Source organism: Carettochelys insculpta, chromosome 27 (assembly GCF_033958435.1).
Source record: "Carettochelys insculpta isolate YL-2023 chromosome 27, ASM3395843v1, whole genome shotgun sequence".
Lineage (NCBI taxonomy): Eukaryota > Metazoa > Chordata > Testudines > Carettochelyidae > Carettochelys > Carettochelys insculpta.
The window spans coordinates 4,100,004-4,116,975 of record NC_134163.1 but is presented as its reverse complement, the minus strand read 5'-3'; the positions used below and the strand labels follow the sequence as shown (position 1 = coordinate 4,116,975).

The 16,972-nt window shown below is 43.2% G+C and overlaps 1 protein-coding gene across 3 annotated transcripts in view; it reads right to left on the bottom strand.

Moving 5' to 3' along the window:
* TIMM44 (translocase of inner mitochondrial membrane 44) overlaps nucleotides 1–16,972 on the bottom strand; it is a 65,003-nt gene that overhangs the window by 28,284 nt on the left and 19,747 nt on the right. For all 3 annotated transcript variants that reach the window (XR_012642661.1, XM_074978432.1, XM_074978433.1), the window contains 6 exons: nucleotides 10,357–10,493; nucleotides 9,607–9,692; nucleotides 7,284–7,376; nucleotides 6,798–6,922; nucleotides 5,652–5,702; nucleotides 3,905–3,994 (listed from right to left, as the gene is read on the bottom strand). Coding sequence is in view for 2 of the 3 variants with exons in the window: in XM_074978432.1 (XP_074834533.1) it covers nucleotides 3,905–3,994; nucleotides 5,652–5,702; nucleotides 6,798–6,922; nucleotides 7,284–7,376; nucleotides 9,607–9,692; nucleotides 10,357–10,493 (582 nt within the window). In the remaining variant the exon portion in view is untranslated. The remainder of the gene's footprint in view (nucleotides 1–3,904; nucleotides 3,995–5,651; nucleotides 5,703–6,797; nucleotides 6,923–7,283; nucleotides 7,377–9,606; nucleotides 9,693–10,356; nucleotides 10,494–16,972) is intronic.

Below are 16,972 nucleotides of genomic sequence, written 5' to 3'. Positions count from 1 at the left end.
ATGGCATCCTTGCTAAAGTTGGGAAAGAACATTTAGAGTGAAAACAGTGAACTGTGCCGCATGCCATTCAGAAAACTGAACAGTTGTGTATGCAAAATGATTTCCTAGATAGTGTTGTATATGTGCATAGTGAAGTAATGCTTCACCTGTATCTGAACATGTAATTGTCACATATAAATGAAAAGAATGAAACTTAAGACCAACACTTTCACACATGGGTGTCTAAATACATTTCTGAGAAAAACATTTAGAATTTTCAAAGATGCTGTGCACCCAAAGCTTCCTTTGACTTCAAGGGGATTTTTGGGCACTCAGTATCTCTCAGGCCTCTTGCCTGGGGACCTTTATATGGACTTAGATGCACAAACTGAGGAGCAGTCTGTTTTCAGAGTTCGAAAAAAGCAACAGGAGGACAACAGATAACACCTTTTAGCTCAAAGGCCACTGGAGAATGTTATTAAATATTCTCTTGCCCATTCATCTTTGGGCTAAGAACAGGCAAAGATGACCCCAAGATAATATTTCAAGGAAATTGTAAATGGCTGAAAACAGGCAACCAAGAGCCTCATTAGCCAGCACATCAGTCCTGCTACTGTGACATTGACACATTGTGACATTTAGCCACGGAGGGGCAGGGGTGTGAATCTGAACTTGCCACCTGGGAGCTATTCCACACACCATGAAGTCATGTCTCTTGGGCACAGACTTAACAGTGGCTGTTTCTAAATTAAGTAAGAGATTTAGAATAAAGTGCTAATGTTTATTACTTCAATAAAGCACACTTGATTAGAATGCATTGTTATTTATTGCTGGACATAATCAAGGCAACTGCAGCTGTAGTGGGTAGATTCCTGCTTGTGTGGCATTCACTTAATTCCTTATGGTCCATAAAGGGCAAGAAAGGATTTCTGTTATTTCAGAGACGTCAGTGTAAGGAAATGGAACAGTCCCAAAGTCCCAAAAGGCCTTCATTATTATAGCAATTCAGGCTTTAGAAGGAGAAGAAGGGGACAGGTAGTTTTATGATAAGAATTGCCACGTTTGGGTCACAGAAAATATGCTCATCTGAAATCCAGTCAGAGGAACCCAAACATTCTGCTGTGTAACCCACTCTGCCATGTAGTCCTATGGCATCAGTTTTGTGCTGCTAGGATTGCAAGCAATAGCCTTAGAAGTACTAGCAAAAGGAACACCAGGAGCTCCATATTTCTTTCTCGTTTGAAGAATGTGGGGCCCTGGCAGTTTGTGTAACACTGAGGCATTATGAAGGCTGATAATTTACTACATGCAGCTCTGCTAATGAACTCCCAACTGCCCCCTCCTATTCCAGTCCTGGAATCCCACACACCCCAATGCTTGTGAGCCTCAAGCCTTTGCCCCCATGCTGCTCCCATCACAGCTCTCTCCAGAGGTTTCTGGCTGTCACAGCAGCTGTGAAGCAGTTCAGTGATTCAGGAAACAGGAGGAAAGTACCAAGTTCCTTCCCCCAGTGCCTCTGTTGCTAGGGAAACTAATTCGTGTGAAAATTCTTGGGATGCATCTGTGGAATTTCTAACTTCACATCTCAAACTGAGCTGAGAAGAGCTGCAGGCCTCGTCTACACTTAGAAGTTAGATCAACTGAGATTGTTACTCAGGACTGTGAAAAACTTTGCCCCCCAAACAACATGACTAGGCTGACCTCACCCCCAGCGTAGACAGTCCTTCAAAATGGCTTTGAAAATTTTTGTCTTTTCACATGGCTTTGTGCTGCCAAATATGCTGCAGGTTCAGTACCTGCTACTTGGTCCCTGTAGCTTAAGTGGTCTTGTGACACTCAGACTGTCTACACAACAAGCATTAGAGCAGCACAGCCAGAGCTACATGACTACAGAACTTACACTATAGACGCTTCCTACATCAGCAGAAGGGGTTTTCCATCAGTGTACATAATCCAGCACTCTGAGGAGCAAGAGCTAGGTCAACAGAAGAATTTCACCCAGCTGCTTCAGTACTGAGACCCAGAATCTGTGTTTAACCAAGGTCTAACCTCCACAAGGCAATCTGATTGGAAGACATCAAAAGATGGAGAATCCATCACTCCTTTGGGAGTTTGCTCCAATAGTTGATCACCCTCAGTGTTAAATATCTGTACCCAATTTCTAATGTGAACACGTCTGGTTTCAGTTACAAGCCACTGGTTCATGTTTTGCCTCTATCTGTTATGTTAATGAGCCCTTTAGTACTTGGTATTTCCTCCACGTGTAGGTATTCAAACACTGCAGGAGTTTCATCTCCCTCTTCTTTTCAGGATGTTGCACAAACTGAGGTCTGACTTTCTCCCAGCCCAGCATGGTCACCAGACCTCCATTTCAATTTTTTCCTGTGCCCTTTCCAATTTTTAATCCCCTTGTAAAACACAAGCCTTATTATGGATAAGGGGTAAGTGTTAGATGTAGTACAGTAAGACGACAGCTTTACCCACAATCATAACCCTCCCAGAGCAACGATGAGTCATTTCTCTCACATTTTCCTGCAGTGCATGAACCTAAGCCACTGAAATGTTCACCAAGAATTATTCAGCCAGGGCAAGCATCAATACAGCTATCTGCCACATGCACTCGGTCAGTGGTATCGGCTTTTATCATTAGTCTTTCTAAGTTGCCTGGGGATAGATTTATCCCAAGGAGACTTTGCAGGAATGGAACAAGGGCTCCTGCAGTCTGTAACCAGGACTTGAACACTGAGGGAAAATACTCCTGTAACTCTGTTCCACTGGGCCAGTGGCTAAGCAGAAAAATGAAAAGTGTCAAGTCAGAACAAAATCTGCTGGGAGCTATTTCACACGCAGCGGAATACACAAAAAAGGAAACACAGGAACAAAAAACAGAAGCAGTAACAGAGCAGAACGCTGCTGTAAAAAGCAAACTTGGTGACCCCACAGCCTCTGCTGGTTGCAGTATTTAATAACAACAATATATGGAGATACACATCTCATAGAACTGGAAGGGACCTCAGGAGGTCATTGAGTCCAGTCCCTGCCGTCTTGGCAGGACCAATCACCATCCATTTTTTTTTTCAAATCTGTTTGCCCCAGATCCCAAAGTGGCCCCCTCAAGGATTGAGCTTATAAACCTGGGGTTTAGCAGGCCAGTGCTCAAACCACTGGGGTATCCCTCCCCACATTAGCTCAGTAGTTTTCTCCCTAGCTCTGCATCTTGATGTTAGCAAGATTAGGGGCAAACACTAGAGCTGCCTTGGAAGACTGAGTCACAATACTAACTGAAATACTTGAAGAGTTGCAGAAAGCCTTTTCCATACATGCAGGGAATTACAAATACTCATGCATCATATATCTATTTTCTACATGTGAACAAAGCTGCAGCAATTTTCCTGTGAGAAATGGACCCAAAGAGTAATAAGACAGCACTGCTGTAAAACATAGCATAATCCCAGCAGCTGCCAACCATCTCCAGATCCCACAGAACTATATGAAAGGGAGCCACATGAATGGAGCCTTTTTTAGGCAATTTAATAAACTGTAAAAGAATGATACAGGGCCATGTTCTGAGGTCACTCCACACACAAACTACTAATGAGGCTCAGGAAAAGTACTGTGGTACAGCAAACAGGACACTGAACTGAGTCTCAGGACACAGTCCCAGCTCTGCCACGGATTTGCAGTATGACCTCGGGCAAGTCACTTCCCCTTTCTGTGCGCGCCCCACCCTTTTTGTCTTTCATGCCAATTAAACTACAAGTTCTTCAGGAAGGAAACATCTCTTTGTATGTGAATGTAGGACACCTAGCACAACAGAGACCTGATCTCCACTGGGGCATCCACATGCTGCCACAATACCAATATTAATAGGACTGTGCCCCTGTGAGAAGTAAAGCCTGAGCTGGAGAGAAAGTGGGAAACTTACATCAATGTTGTCAATATCAAGAATTCTGGAGTGGAACTGGAGACCCATTGCTTTGGCTTGTTGGATTGGATGAGCAAGCTGACTGTAAGTCTAAATAAAGCAATATAAACACTGGTTATTTTTGAACTTTTCAAATTCTAGGAGATCAGTGACAAAGGAAAGGAAAAGGGAGGATTCCTCACAGTGAACTGTCTAAAGAAACAAACCAAAAATAAACACATGGAAACATCTCAATTTTTTGCAAATACACTGATTACGTTTATGTAAATATTACGTGGCTTCATTAAATGCCCTAGGAGTCTCACAATCCAGCCGACTAGGACTCCTTCCATCATGCAGCTGGACATATAATTGATTATATAAAATATAACCATGGAGCACACATGCTAGACAACATGTGTGTAGTTCTGATCTGACAGCAAGCAGGGAAACAGCCTGGAAAAGCAAGTGAACTTTCTAGCCATTTCCCCAGGATGAAGAACTTGGGAGATTAGCCCAGATTTCCCTGGCTCCTTTTTAAACACACTTGCTTCATTATTATTTATGCATCAAACTGTTGCTCTGAATGGTGAATTGCTGTTTGCTTCTGGCAATACACTAGGTGCAGGTCACACTAAACAAAAGGCACAGTTTGTGCTTGAAAAGCTTCTCATCTTCATGATAAATTCTAAAGGTGCAAACATCTTGCAGAAACTTACTGGTAAGGAGGTCAAAGCAAGGATTCTGAAGGGAGATCAGCCTGGGAAATTTTACTGACCCAAGAACTGCACCCCAAGAACTAGTGGGTGGCATGTTATTCTCAGGACTGATCTGAACATTGGTCAATTGTTTATTAGAGAAATTACTTACACACACACACACACCCCTACCTCTTCCTATATTGATTATTACTCTGGACTTTCACCCAGAATGAATTCATTAGCACAACAGATAAGGCAGAGTCAGAAAAGTTTTAGAGGGAGTAATTTGTTCTCTGCCTGTTACACCTTGTGGGTTTGAGAACATCCCTGGCAACGGCTGTTTTCCTTGTTCTAAACACACTGGCACAGAGTGCTGGTCTGCTGCAATTAGGGTTCTGCACAGTTGCATTCTCTCAGTAATTCCAGCATGGGCTTAAACCTGATACCTCCTCTGCAAACTTAAGAGGATTGTTCTGTGGATTAAACTCAAGTACATATGAACAAGTGCCAAAATGCTGCAGAAGGCTTTAAACATCCTGCTCCGTTACACTTCGTCACTGATAGGATTAGCTTTATTCTGAGTAAAGACACAACCAATCAAAAGAGAATGAAGCCCTATGAAAAGGATCTGCCCAGTTAAAAATACAAAAGATTCCATGGGTGCTCTTATCAGGTTTATGTGAATTTCCAGCCCTCTTGTGGCAGAAATTTGAGTAACTTTAAAACAGTAAAAATACTTAGCAATTAAATGTACTTTTTAACAAAAACATCAGTTGTGTCATCAACAGCCCAATTATTTTGGAGCAGGACAGACAGCAGAAACAGACAGGATTTAAAGGCCAAGAAGAAATGTATTTTTACACAAAGGTTGCTTCTATAATGTTGATGTTACAGTTTAGATGCAGTTTACATGCATTTGTGTTTCAAGAAATGAACATAATACTGACTTTCTATCATGGTAGATACATGAGACCTAACCTTGGGACATTTCAAGCCCAAAATTAACACCAGATGGTTCCAGAGGGAATCCTAGCCTTTTAAGACACATTATTAATATTTATACTTACTGCTTCATAGCACCAATCTTTGAGGATATCCAGGTCTCCAGATATCATGGACTAAAAAAGGAAGTAATAAATAAGCAATACAACCAAGGGAACTTCTGAAACATTTCTCAAAATGTCAGCTCTTGAAAAAAGTGACCTTCTTTAAATCTTATGGTATGCCATGACATTTTACTACTAAAGCATCCCAACATGGAGTGGAATGAAATTTTAGACAATACGGTGATGTACCAATACAGAAGTATTGATAAATATATGCCACTTGAGGCAGCTACAGACCTTAGGTGTAAGTAAATAAGATGCCGTTAAACTGTTTTAATGCTCATTTTGACCACTGTAAAATTTTGTATTTTAGCAGGAATTCAGAAGCAGGTGCAAACAGCAAGAATTAATGGTCAATTTTCAATACAGCAAAAGATCAACAGTGGAACATTCAGTTACACTGAAAGGCAAAAATATGTTTCCAACTAAGGCAAAGTTTTTTTTTTCCTCCAAAGACACTGCATATTTAACTTGCAACACCATCAGTATCTTACAGGACTGGAAGTCAAGACATTAGCTCAATTCAAGAGAAAACTGAACATGCATATGGAGAACATCCAGAGTTCTATTAGGCAAGATAACTGTCAATGTAACAAGCATAATAAACCCTCAAGTGTCAAGTCATAAGTGAACTTACTGCCTGGGGTCAAAAAGATCCTTCCCCATGGGCAGTTTATTCTGTAACTGTCCATCTAAGGAATTCTGCACCTCCCTTGATGCATTTAGCAGTGGCCCCCATTAGAAGCAGGATAACAGGCAGTCCGGTCCCTTGTGACTTTCCTATATTCCTTAGTTTTTGGCTCTCTCTACACCAGGGGTAAGGAACAGCTTGTCTGGATCCAGCCTGCATGGCAAATCTTGCCCTTGCCCCATCCCCCCAGGCAGGGGTGTGAGCTGGCACTGGTGCTCCAGTCACACGGGGGGCAGCAATATGGCTGGAGCCCGGTCGCTGGCCAGCTCCTGCCACTGCACAATCCAGGAACACCATGGCAAGATCTGCAGCTCCACAGATCCCATTTTTATCTTTAGCAAAATCAAACAGTCTGAGTTGAAAGCCTTCCGTGAAGCTTTAAGGGCAAAAATAAGTTCCCTGTCCCTCTGACTCACCTCCAGGACATTAGGAATTATGTCATTCTCACATTGCTTTAGAAACCGATCCTTGTCAAAACTTGGATCCACTTTGAGAATTTCTGTCAAAACCTCTGACATTTCTGTCTTCGAGAACAGCCCACCTGACAAGGCAATGCAATTCAATAAGCCTCCACTGGCACACGTACTGCCCAAAAATAATGGAGATGCACAGCCCTCCCACAGTTATCTAATTAGTCAGTTCTGCCAGGATAGAGCTAAATACTGCTTTGGGGGTTTTAACTAAATGGGTTTACCCCCAGTTGTTATTACTGCCCACTCCTGATCCAGGGAGTGGCTGCTACATAACCCTTCACAAGGCATGCAAAATATCAGGAAACCCCAAATTCCTTCCTCAAGGCTAGTAAAGACAGCAGCAAGGACACTTCCAATCTTTAATCCCAAGTCTCAGCTACATACCACCTTACCCTTGAGAAGCTCTTCATGACAATGATAAAATGCTACCTATTAAATCGGTGACTTTGTCTGTGACAGCTCTGGAGGCCCGAATGAAGGCGTTGTCACTTTCATCGTATTTCATCTTCATTTCAAAGAACCCTGAAAGAAGAGGGGAGCTCAGCAGCATTGTCTTCCCATTTCACTCTTTTGTGCATCTTACATAAATGAAAGACTGGACAGGTCCGACTGACAGGTTAATACATGTCAATAGATTAACAGATATTTTGGAGCATAAATTTATGTTCCAAAATATGTGTTAGTCTATAAGGTGCCACAGGACTTCTTGTTGTTTTTGAAGGTACAGACTAACACGGCTCCCTCTCTGATACATGTCAATACTTCTGTGACAAAAGAGTTCTTTTCGTTTCTTGTTATTTTCCCATAATTACGGATAAATTATCTAAACCATTAATCTCTGCCCACAGCTTTTACAGACTGGTTTCTCCTCTGCACAAGTGTCATACAGCTACCCTTGCCAGCATTCTTCTAGCCCCAGAGAAGTAAAGTTACTGCCAGCTGAGCAACAGTACTCCTGAAACTCCCCAGCAGATTACAGCACTGACACAGCCTTTCCATCTCTACCCGCAGCAAGCGATCTGCATCCAGAAAGCAAATGTAATCCAAAACCAGGTTTGAGACTGTGCAGGATATTAACATTAGGCCAGCATTGTTCAGCAGGTTCCTGATCTAAGAGAAAACCTTGCTGATTTACGTCTGGGAAAGTGGTGCAAGGATTACCAGCTTCCAAGCAGCTCTGCACTCCCAAATTCTGCAGAAAGAGATAAGGCTTAAGACAGAAATAAATCTCCTGGGAAGAAGGGGTAATATCCATCTCCTTCTACCGCTGTTCTTTGGAAACCACTGAGCAGAAGGAAGGAATGATGAAATGAGACCCTGCAAAGTAGAGCTTCCAAGACAGATACAGAAACAGGTGTTTAAAAAATAGGGACTAGACATCAGAACTGCATCCCATCTAGTTCAATATTCTACCTCTAACAGTAGCCAGTACCAGAAGAAGATGCATTAGGTAGTTATGGGGAAGCCTGCCTACAGTGAAAGTTTCTTCCCAAAGCAGTGGTTGGTTTATGCTCTGAATGTTGCTTCCTATAAAAACTAGTTTTATCATCTCAGGATATTTTCACATCCACAGTATATAGCACACAAAGCAACAACTAGCTCTGTTATACAAAGCCTTGGTACAACCTCCACCTGCAAACCTATGGGCAGTTCTGATTCTCTCAGTTCATGATGGATACAGAAAAGATAGAGAAAAGGACAATCCTGCATTTCTTTCTGGGTTATATTAGATAACCCTGCTGTCACTTCTAAATCTACAATTCTAAAGAAGTAATTCATCTCTAGTCTCCACATACTCGGTGTAACATGAGGGGAGTCTGAAGGAGCTCAATATATTGTTTAGCAGAGGTTACTCTGGTGCACATCAGAGCAACCCATAAATACTTTTAAGGGAACCTGTCTCACAAGAGGGTAGGGCAAAGAGAAAGTGAGCAAAAAGATAAAGAAAAACAGGCTAAAGAGTATGAAAAAACATTCTTCAGAGCAATGACAAGGATAAGAATTATCTTGGAGAACAAAGGGGTAGGTTGAACACCAAGCAGCCTTTTTGGTCTAGTTATTTCCAGTTCATTGAAATAATGTCTTCAGGGTGCTCTCTCTACTCCTTTCAGTCATACTAACAAGCCAGGCTACTTATGCACTACCCAGTAGATAAATGGTGCAACACAGACAGCAAATGACACATGAGAAACCAGGGTTACAAACAGTCCAAAAAAAGGTGAAATGCCGACGATTGCACAGATGGGATCAATTCAAAGGAGAATTTGGCCTGCTGCAGGCAGGGCTCTGTGGCATACACCTGGGGCCAGAAAGCAAGCCTACAGTCTGCAATGCTCAGGTTACACAAGTCACAAGCTTAATGCCACACACACACACAGGTTGCATACAGTACTCTCGCATATCCTTGCTGCCAGCATGAATCTAATTAGAAAGGACACAGTCAGAGTTCAATCTGCTGATGGCTGTCAGACACAGCCAACTACAAGAGGGACACATGCAGTGGGGAATTCAGATTTCAAAAACAGGGAGAAGTGGAAAAATATCTGCTCACAATTGGGGGGGTGTCCCTGCACAGATGGAACTGCCTGAAATAACTGCAGTGTCAGCAGCTACACCTACCTTCCTTCTCACACATAACAGCAATGACAAAAACGTTGAGACTATTTGCACAGACGGCACCAGAGCCCAGATGGTAAGAGAGCAGAGATAGGGAACAGAACTTTGTTTTCAGTTAAGCTCGGACACCACTTACGATTGAAGACCACATTGTTGTCCTTGAAATCTTTCCACTGCTGATACCATTTGGAATCCTTGTGCAGCACCACACCCATGGCCTCCCTACGGAAGAATAAAAAGCAAATACTTCATCAATCAACATCTGAGCCCTGAGCGAGGCAGAACACAAGAACAAAATCACAAATGACCATTCACTAAGCAGCAGCCTGTGCAGACTGCAGCTGATGCCTGGGACACCTATTGTGTGGAGTGGAAAGGTGGGAAAGATCAGGAGTTCACGCTTGGTCTCAATAAGACCATGGGAACAGTGAGACATCCAGAAAGTATCAGAGAGCCCTGATAAAATGTTGAGTTGTGGAAGACAAAAATACTGGAACACACCAATCAAAATTTCAAGTCAGGACTTGTTATTCTTTGTTATGGACAATAATTTGAACAGATTACATATTTTCTTCTAACTTTGCAGAAATACTGTATGTTGATTTCAGAACAAGCTTGTCTCTAAAGATACAGGAGGACTAGAATAAGGCTGGCTGAAATCTTGATGAGGAAGGATCTACCAGTTAGAGTAACTTCCCCCCCTTCTCCCCACAGAAATGAAATACCCTACTTCTTAGCCACTTCCCTCAAACTACCCCTTTAAACCTGCAGTCTGACCTTGGCTCCAAATTTCACTTCTCAAGCCATGGCCCATGTTTAAAAAGATTCAGCAGATGATATTCAGCAGATCATCTATGGCAGCGTTCTCTCTGTTTTCAATACCTACTCGTTAGCTTCAAATACTCTCTCTTTGACCTTCTCTCCAGCAAACTCCATTCTTTTCCGGAGTCGCTCAGGACGTCTGTAAGGACCAGTCTGCACTAGAACGCTTTCATCGAATTCCTTCTTCACAGTTTCTACTCCCTGAAAGGAAAACATTCCTGTTAGATTGGACGTGTTGTAAAACTCTATCACCTCCGTTGAAAAGGTAGAGCCCACGTTCAGCTCTGTTGTAAGCAAATGCAATGCCACCGACTTCAGTGGAGATGCACACACGTAGAACAAGGTTAAATGTGACCCTGGCATTTGGGAAGTTAACAGCAGATGAACAGTAACACACTTGTCTGGATCAGGCCTAGAATAAAACATTGCAAAGAAACCTGGGGGACTGACCAAACAAACAGACACTTAGTAAAAAAAAAAGTCTGTGCAGAGAGAAAGAGCGGAAACTCTGGTAATTCAAATGAGAAGCCCAACAGAGGTAGCTAAACTACCAGTCTTTAAGGAAGAAGTCCAGAATGCTATGATTCCACTTCAGAAGAAAAGAGCTACTGGACCACAGAAGGAAAGAAAGACTGAAGTGACAAATGTGTAAGACATTCAGGATAGGGAGAGAAATTCACTTGAGAAATTCATATTATTCTGACATCCAGAGTTCAGCTCATCAGTGGGAATACCTAATTGCCAGCACTGTTCAACCTCCCTTCTTTTTGGGTTGCTTTCTGTTCTCCATTTCTTCCTCCTGCTCTATAACTCACTCAGCTTTTCATCAAATCCTAAAACCGACTGTACTGCATCAGCACAGCGAGGTAACATAACCACAACCTCACCCTGTCTAAGCAGAAAAGGCTCAATCAGAAAACAACACAGAATGTTCCAAACAACAATTTCTGCGGTAGACCTCCCAGCCAAAGCACCTGTTCACAAGTGACCATGCAGCATTACAAAGACATCGACAAAAGCTGCCCTTCCCAACCTTTTTTATATACCCTCTCCTCCACCTTGCCAATGTCTATTAGAACAGGAGAAGCGACTAGCCCCTACACCAGAACTGAAAATAAAATTAACCCTTTTCTTTTCATCGAAAAAGATTGTTCTGAAAAAAAATCAAACTGATATTTTGCATCCAAAGGGAGAAAGACTGTAAAGGTTTTAGTTGTTTTGTATAATTTACAGGACATCCCAAGCTTTGCTAGGAAGACATGCAAGTGATACATGAAGGAATCTGGAACTGATCCTGACCAATGGGAAATCCTGGCAAGTGATTCTAATGAGTGGCACCATCATCTCTATCAAACTCCACGACAGTACTGTCTCCTATGATGCCAAGAGAAAAGAGCCTGTAGTAAAGCAAGCAGCTGGCAACCAAGGTATATATATTTGCATTAATTGCCAAAGATCATGCAAACCTTAGATTGGATTATTCAGTCACTGAGACACTGCAAACCACCCACATCACAGGCTGCAATTCCCAACATCTCTTGTGGACAAATGAATGCCTCAAACCATAAAAATCGCTCAGTTTCAGTTTCAATATACATTTTTGTTTTAACGTCCTGTTTCTTGTGCAAAGTTGTCCCAGGCAGACTGTGAAAAGCTCCAAAAGGATCATTCAAAACTGGGTGACTGGGCAACTATTTCATTGTGGCAGATGAAATTCAACATTGATATATGCAAAGTAAAGCACATTGGAAAACAATCCCAAATACCCATATAAAATGATGGGCAGCCTCAGAGCTCTCAGTACTCTCTAGCTGCAGAGGGGACCCCAAAGTTCAAGAGGCAGCTAGGGCCCCACCACTCTCTGAAGCCAGTCCTGGAGCTTTGGTCTCTGCAGGCAGCCGTGCCACTGAGCACCAGCAGTGGTGGGTGCCAGACATCCCACTCCCTGTTTTGCCACAGTTATTTTCAGTACAAGTCAGAAGAAGGTCCTGGGCTTCCATGAGCTTTTGGTTATTCCCCGTGACCTGTTCGTTACTTTCATTAAAATAACTGTGATAAAATTTTAGACTTCCTTATAATATGAAAGGGGAAGGACTAAATATTTCTTATAGGGTGTGTCTACACTAGCTGGCTACTTCGAAGTAGCTGGCACAACTTCAAAATAGTAAGTGTTGCATGTACATGCACCGTGCGCTATTTGGACGTTGAAATCAATGTTCGGTGGCAAGACGTCGAAATCGCTATTCCTATCTGAAGATGGGAATAGCGCCCACTTCGACGTTCAACGTTAAAGTAGGGCGTGTGTAGATGATCCGTGTCCTGCTACACTGAAATAGCGGGGTCCTCCATGGCAGGCATCAGCTGAGGGGTTGAGAGACGCTCTGTCCAGCCCCTGTGGGGCTCTATGGTCGCCGCGTGCAGCAGCCCTTAGCCCAAGGCTTCTGGCTGCTGCTGCTGCTGCAGCTGGGGGTCCATGCTGTGTGCACGGGGTCTGCAACCAGTTGTTGGCTCCGTGGATCTCATGCTGTGCAAGCTGAGTGTGTCTGGGAGGGGCCCTTTAAGGGAATGGCTTGGGGCTTTGTTGGCCCTTATTTTGACAGGGAGCTCTTGTGCGTGTGGATGCTCCGCATTTCCTTCCAGGGTAGCTCCTTTTGACGTTCTCTGTTGTTACTTCAATGTTGAATGTCGATGGCACCAGCCCTGGAGGATGTGTAGACGATGCGCGTCGAAGTAGCCTATTTCAATGTCCTTACATTGAAATAGGCTACTTCGACGTAGCCTGCTAATGTAGACATAGCCATAATGTTTTAGAAATTATAGCAAGCCTATTTTTCTTGCAGTCTGCTCTAGGACAAATTTGTGCAGCGTAAAAACAGCCTTTTGTAAACTGCAGGTTCTGTTTAGAAGTAAGTAATTTAGGAGTTACCACCAGAGGTAATCAAGTGTACCACGGACACACTCCTGGAACCCCTACATGAGCTACTGTGCCTGTGCTGGAAAGAGGGTGAGGTTCCACAGGATATGCGCGACGCTAACATTGTAACATTGTATAAGAACAAAGGAGACAGAAGCGACTGCAACAACTACCGCGGAATCTCCCTCCTAAGCGTCACTGGTAAACTGTTCGCTCGCGTCATCCTTGGCAGACTACAGAAGATTGCTGACAGGGTGTACCCCGAATCACAGTGTGGATTCCGCGCAGAGAGGTCTACTGTTGACATGGTCTTCTCTCTAAGGCAGCTGCAGGAGAAATGCAGGGAGCAGAGGAAGCCACTCTACATAGCCTTCATCGACCTGACCAAGGCCTTTGTCTTGGTCAGCAGGGATGGTCAGTTCAAACTGCTCCACAAGATAGGCTGTCCTCCACGGTTACTCAAGATGATCCAGTCGTTCCACGAAGACATGAGAGGAACCATCCAATATGACGGCGCTTTATCGGATGCTTTCAGAATCAGGAGCGGCGTCAAACAAGGATGTGTGCTTGCTTCGACATTGTTCGGGATCTTCTTCGCACTCCTCCTGAAGCATGCCTTTGGATCTTCAACAGAGGGCATCTTGCTGCACACAAGATCCGACGGGAAACTGTTTAATCTTGCAAGGCTGAAAGCTAAGTCTAAGGTGCGAGAAGTCCTCATCAGAGACATGCTGTTCGCAGATGATGCTGCTGTAGTGTCTCACACAGAAGACCAGTTTCAAAAACTGCTGGATCAGTTCTCCAAAGCGAGCAAGGACTCTGGGCTTATCATCAGCCTAAAGAAGACAAACATACTCGGTCAGGATGTTGCTGAATCCCCATCAATCAGCATTGACAACTATATGTTAGAGGTCGCCCACAAGTTCGTTTACCTCGGGTTCACCATCACTGACACCCTGTCATTGGACACTGAGCTAAATAGGAGGATCGGAAAAGTGGCCACAACTCTGTCCAGACTCACCAAGAGAGTGTGGAATAACAACAAGCTGTACACTCATACCAAAATGCAAGTCTACAGAGCCTGCATCCTCAGCACCCTCCTTTATGGCAGCCAGACTTGGACCCTGTATGCCCGCCAGGAAAAGAGGCTGAATGTCTTCCACTTGCGCTGCCTCAGGCGCATCCTTGGAATATCACAGAAGGACAGAGTGACCAACACCGCCGTCCTTGCGCAAGCTGGAATCCCAACCATGCACACCCTCCTCAGGCAGAGTTGGCTCCGCTGGCTTGGCCACATCCACAGGATGAATGATGGAAGGATTCCAAAAGACATCCTGTATGGTGAGCTAGCCTCTGGCAAAAGACCTCCTAGATGCCCTCAGTTGCGCTACAAAGATGTCTGCAAGAGAGACCTCAGAGAGGTAGACATCGAGCTGGACAACTGGGAAGAACTAGCAGACGACCGTGGCAGATGGAGGCAGGGGTTACACAAGGGCCTTCAGAAGGACGAGATGAGGATCAGACAGCTAGCAGAGGAGAAGCGAGCGCACAGAAAGCACAATAAGGACTTGCCAGACACCCACCACATCTGCAAGAGATGCAGCAAGGACTGTCACTCTCGTGTGGGCCTTCATAGTCACAGTAGACGCTGTAAATGAAGCCCTCAATTGAAACTATAAAGGGCACGATCCATAGTCTATGCAGACTGAAGGATGCCTGCTAGTACTAATTTAGGAGTGTTTTTACCAGTGAAAATAAGAAATCTGTGTCTTAATGCACATCTTTCTTTCCCTTCTAAGGTCTTTAATAAGTATGGAACCGCACAGTCATACAGTGATTCAAAATTCTGCCTGGTTAGGAAAGGTTCTTTCATAATCTGTTTGGGAAAGGTCAAAATTCTCAGGTTTTGAGACTAGTTTGTCCTCTCCATTCAAGTTGGGGTTACAAAATTTACCCCCCGTGTAAGTCTGTCTGAGACTATGGTGCCCAACATACATAGGACCAGATAGACAGGTACAAGGGGCTATATTTTTGGCCTCTCAAACACAACCAGATTGTCACCTATTTGGAAGGCAATCTTTGACACCCACCAAAGACCTGTTAAAATCAGGTTAAACAATTCCAGAGGCATCAGTGGTAAAAGATGAGTATTTTATAGGAGTTCCACAATGTGCAGAGAATTGGCACATAAATTTGGCTCATAGGATAGTTCCACAAGTGTGGAACTACCCTATGAGCTACTTTCATCCAGGGACATTCCCAGCACAAATGGTACCTTCTGGGCTTCCAGTATATGAGTCCCTGTCTGGAACATGAGCTGTGGTCCAAGGAACCAGGGTTGCTGCCTGTGCATGCCAAAGCATACATTTGTAACTAGCCAGCCTCACGTATTCCAAAATCCTCAGGAAAAGCTGCATTTCCCCCATTTTTTCCTATACTCTCACAAATCCAAACTTGGCGTTAAAACAGAATACTCCCCACAAATCAGAATGAAATGAAAATTTACCCTTTCCTTTTCATCTAATAAGGCTGTTCTCTTAAATAAACAAATGCTGGGGACTAAATTAGCTATTAGAGAAAGATCTTGGAGTCATTGTGGATAGTTTTCTGAAAACATCTACTCAATGTGCAGCACGGGTCAAAAAAAGCAAACAGAACATTGGGAATCAGTATCTTAATCAACACACATAAATTCATGCTACACCCACATCTTGAGCACAGAAGTGGTCACCTCATCTCAAAAAAGATACGTAGCAATGAAAGAAGTTCAGAAGGGCAACAAAAATTTTCAAAATATGGAATGGCTGCCACATAAATCAAAAATATAAAATTGGGACTTTTCAGCTTGGAATGGAGATGACTAAGAGAGGATAAAATGATGACTGATAGATCACTTGATGATTACCTGTTCTTTTCACTCCCTCTGGCACACCTGACATTGGCCACTGTCACAAGACAGGATACTAGGCTAGATAGACCTTTGGCTGTTCTTATGGTCTAAGAATAACACTAGTAGTTTATCTCCAAAAAAGAATGTAAAGGTTTTTGTTTTGCAGACTTAATTTCAGTTTCAATATAAACGCTTGTTTAATGTATTGCTCTTATGTTTAATCAGCAAACTCTCCAGTTTAAATTAAGGCCTGGTCTACTCTAAGAATTTACATTGGAATAGCTGTCTGTCCAGTACATGAAAATGCCACATCCCTGAAAGACACAGCTATGTGGACCTAATCCCCACGGCAGACAGCCCGAGCACAACAGAAGAATTTTTCTGTCATCTTAACTACTGACTAGCATGGCACAGCTACACCACTGTGGTGTTTCAAGTTCAGACAAGCCCAAGTGCTTTTGGGTTTTCTGGGTGGAGGAGATAAAGAAACAAATAAGGCCTCTTAAAATAAAAAAGGACCTCTCTGTATGTAACACTTCTTTATTGTAAACAGAAAAAGTTTATTCCCAGAGAAATCAATGAGAATGCTGTCACTAACTTCACTGGAAGCAGAACCAGGTCCTAAATTTGGCCCTTGTATCCATGTTTCCTTCACAGAAGAGTGATGGACACAAACACAACAGATGCATTGGTTTATTTCTGAAGTTATTTTATTAAACATTTGAGGTTCCAGATCTCTCCAGAGTCTCTACCTATGGAGAACAAAGTTACATCACAAGCAGTGTAGCCTATTATCACCATATTTATACTTTATTTCAGATGCACTATGCAGCCAGCCTGAAATAAGCTATGTGCATTATTTACAGGTGGCAGGAT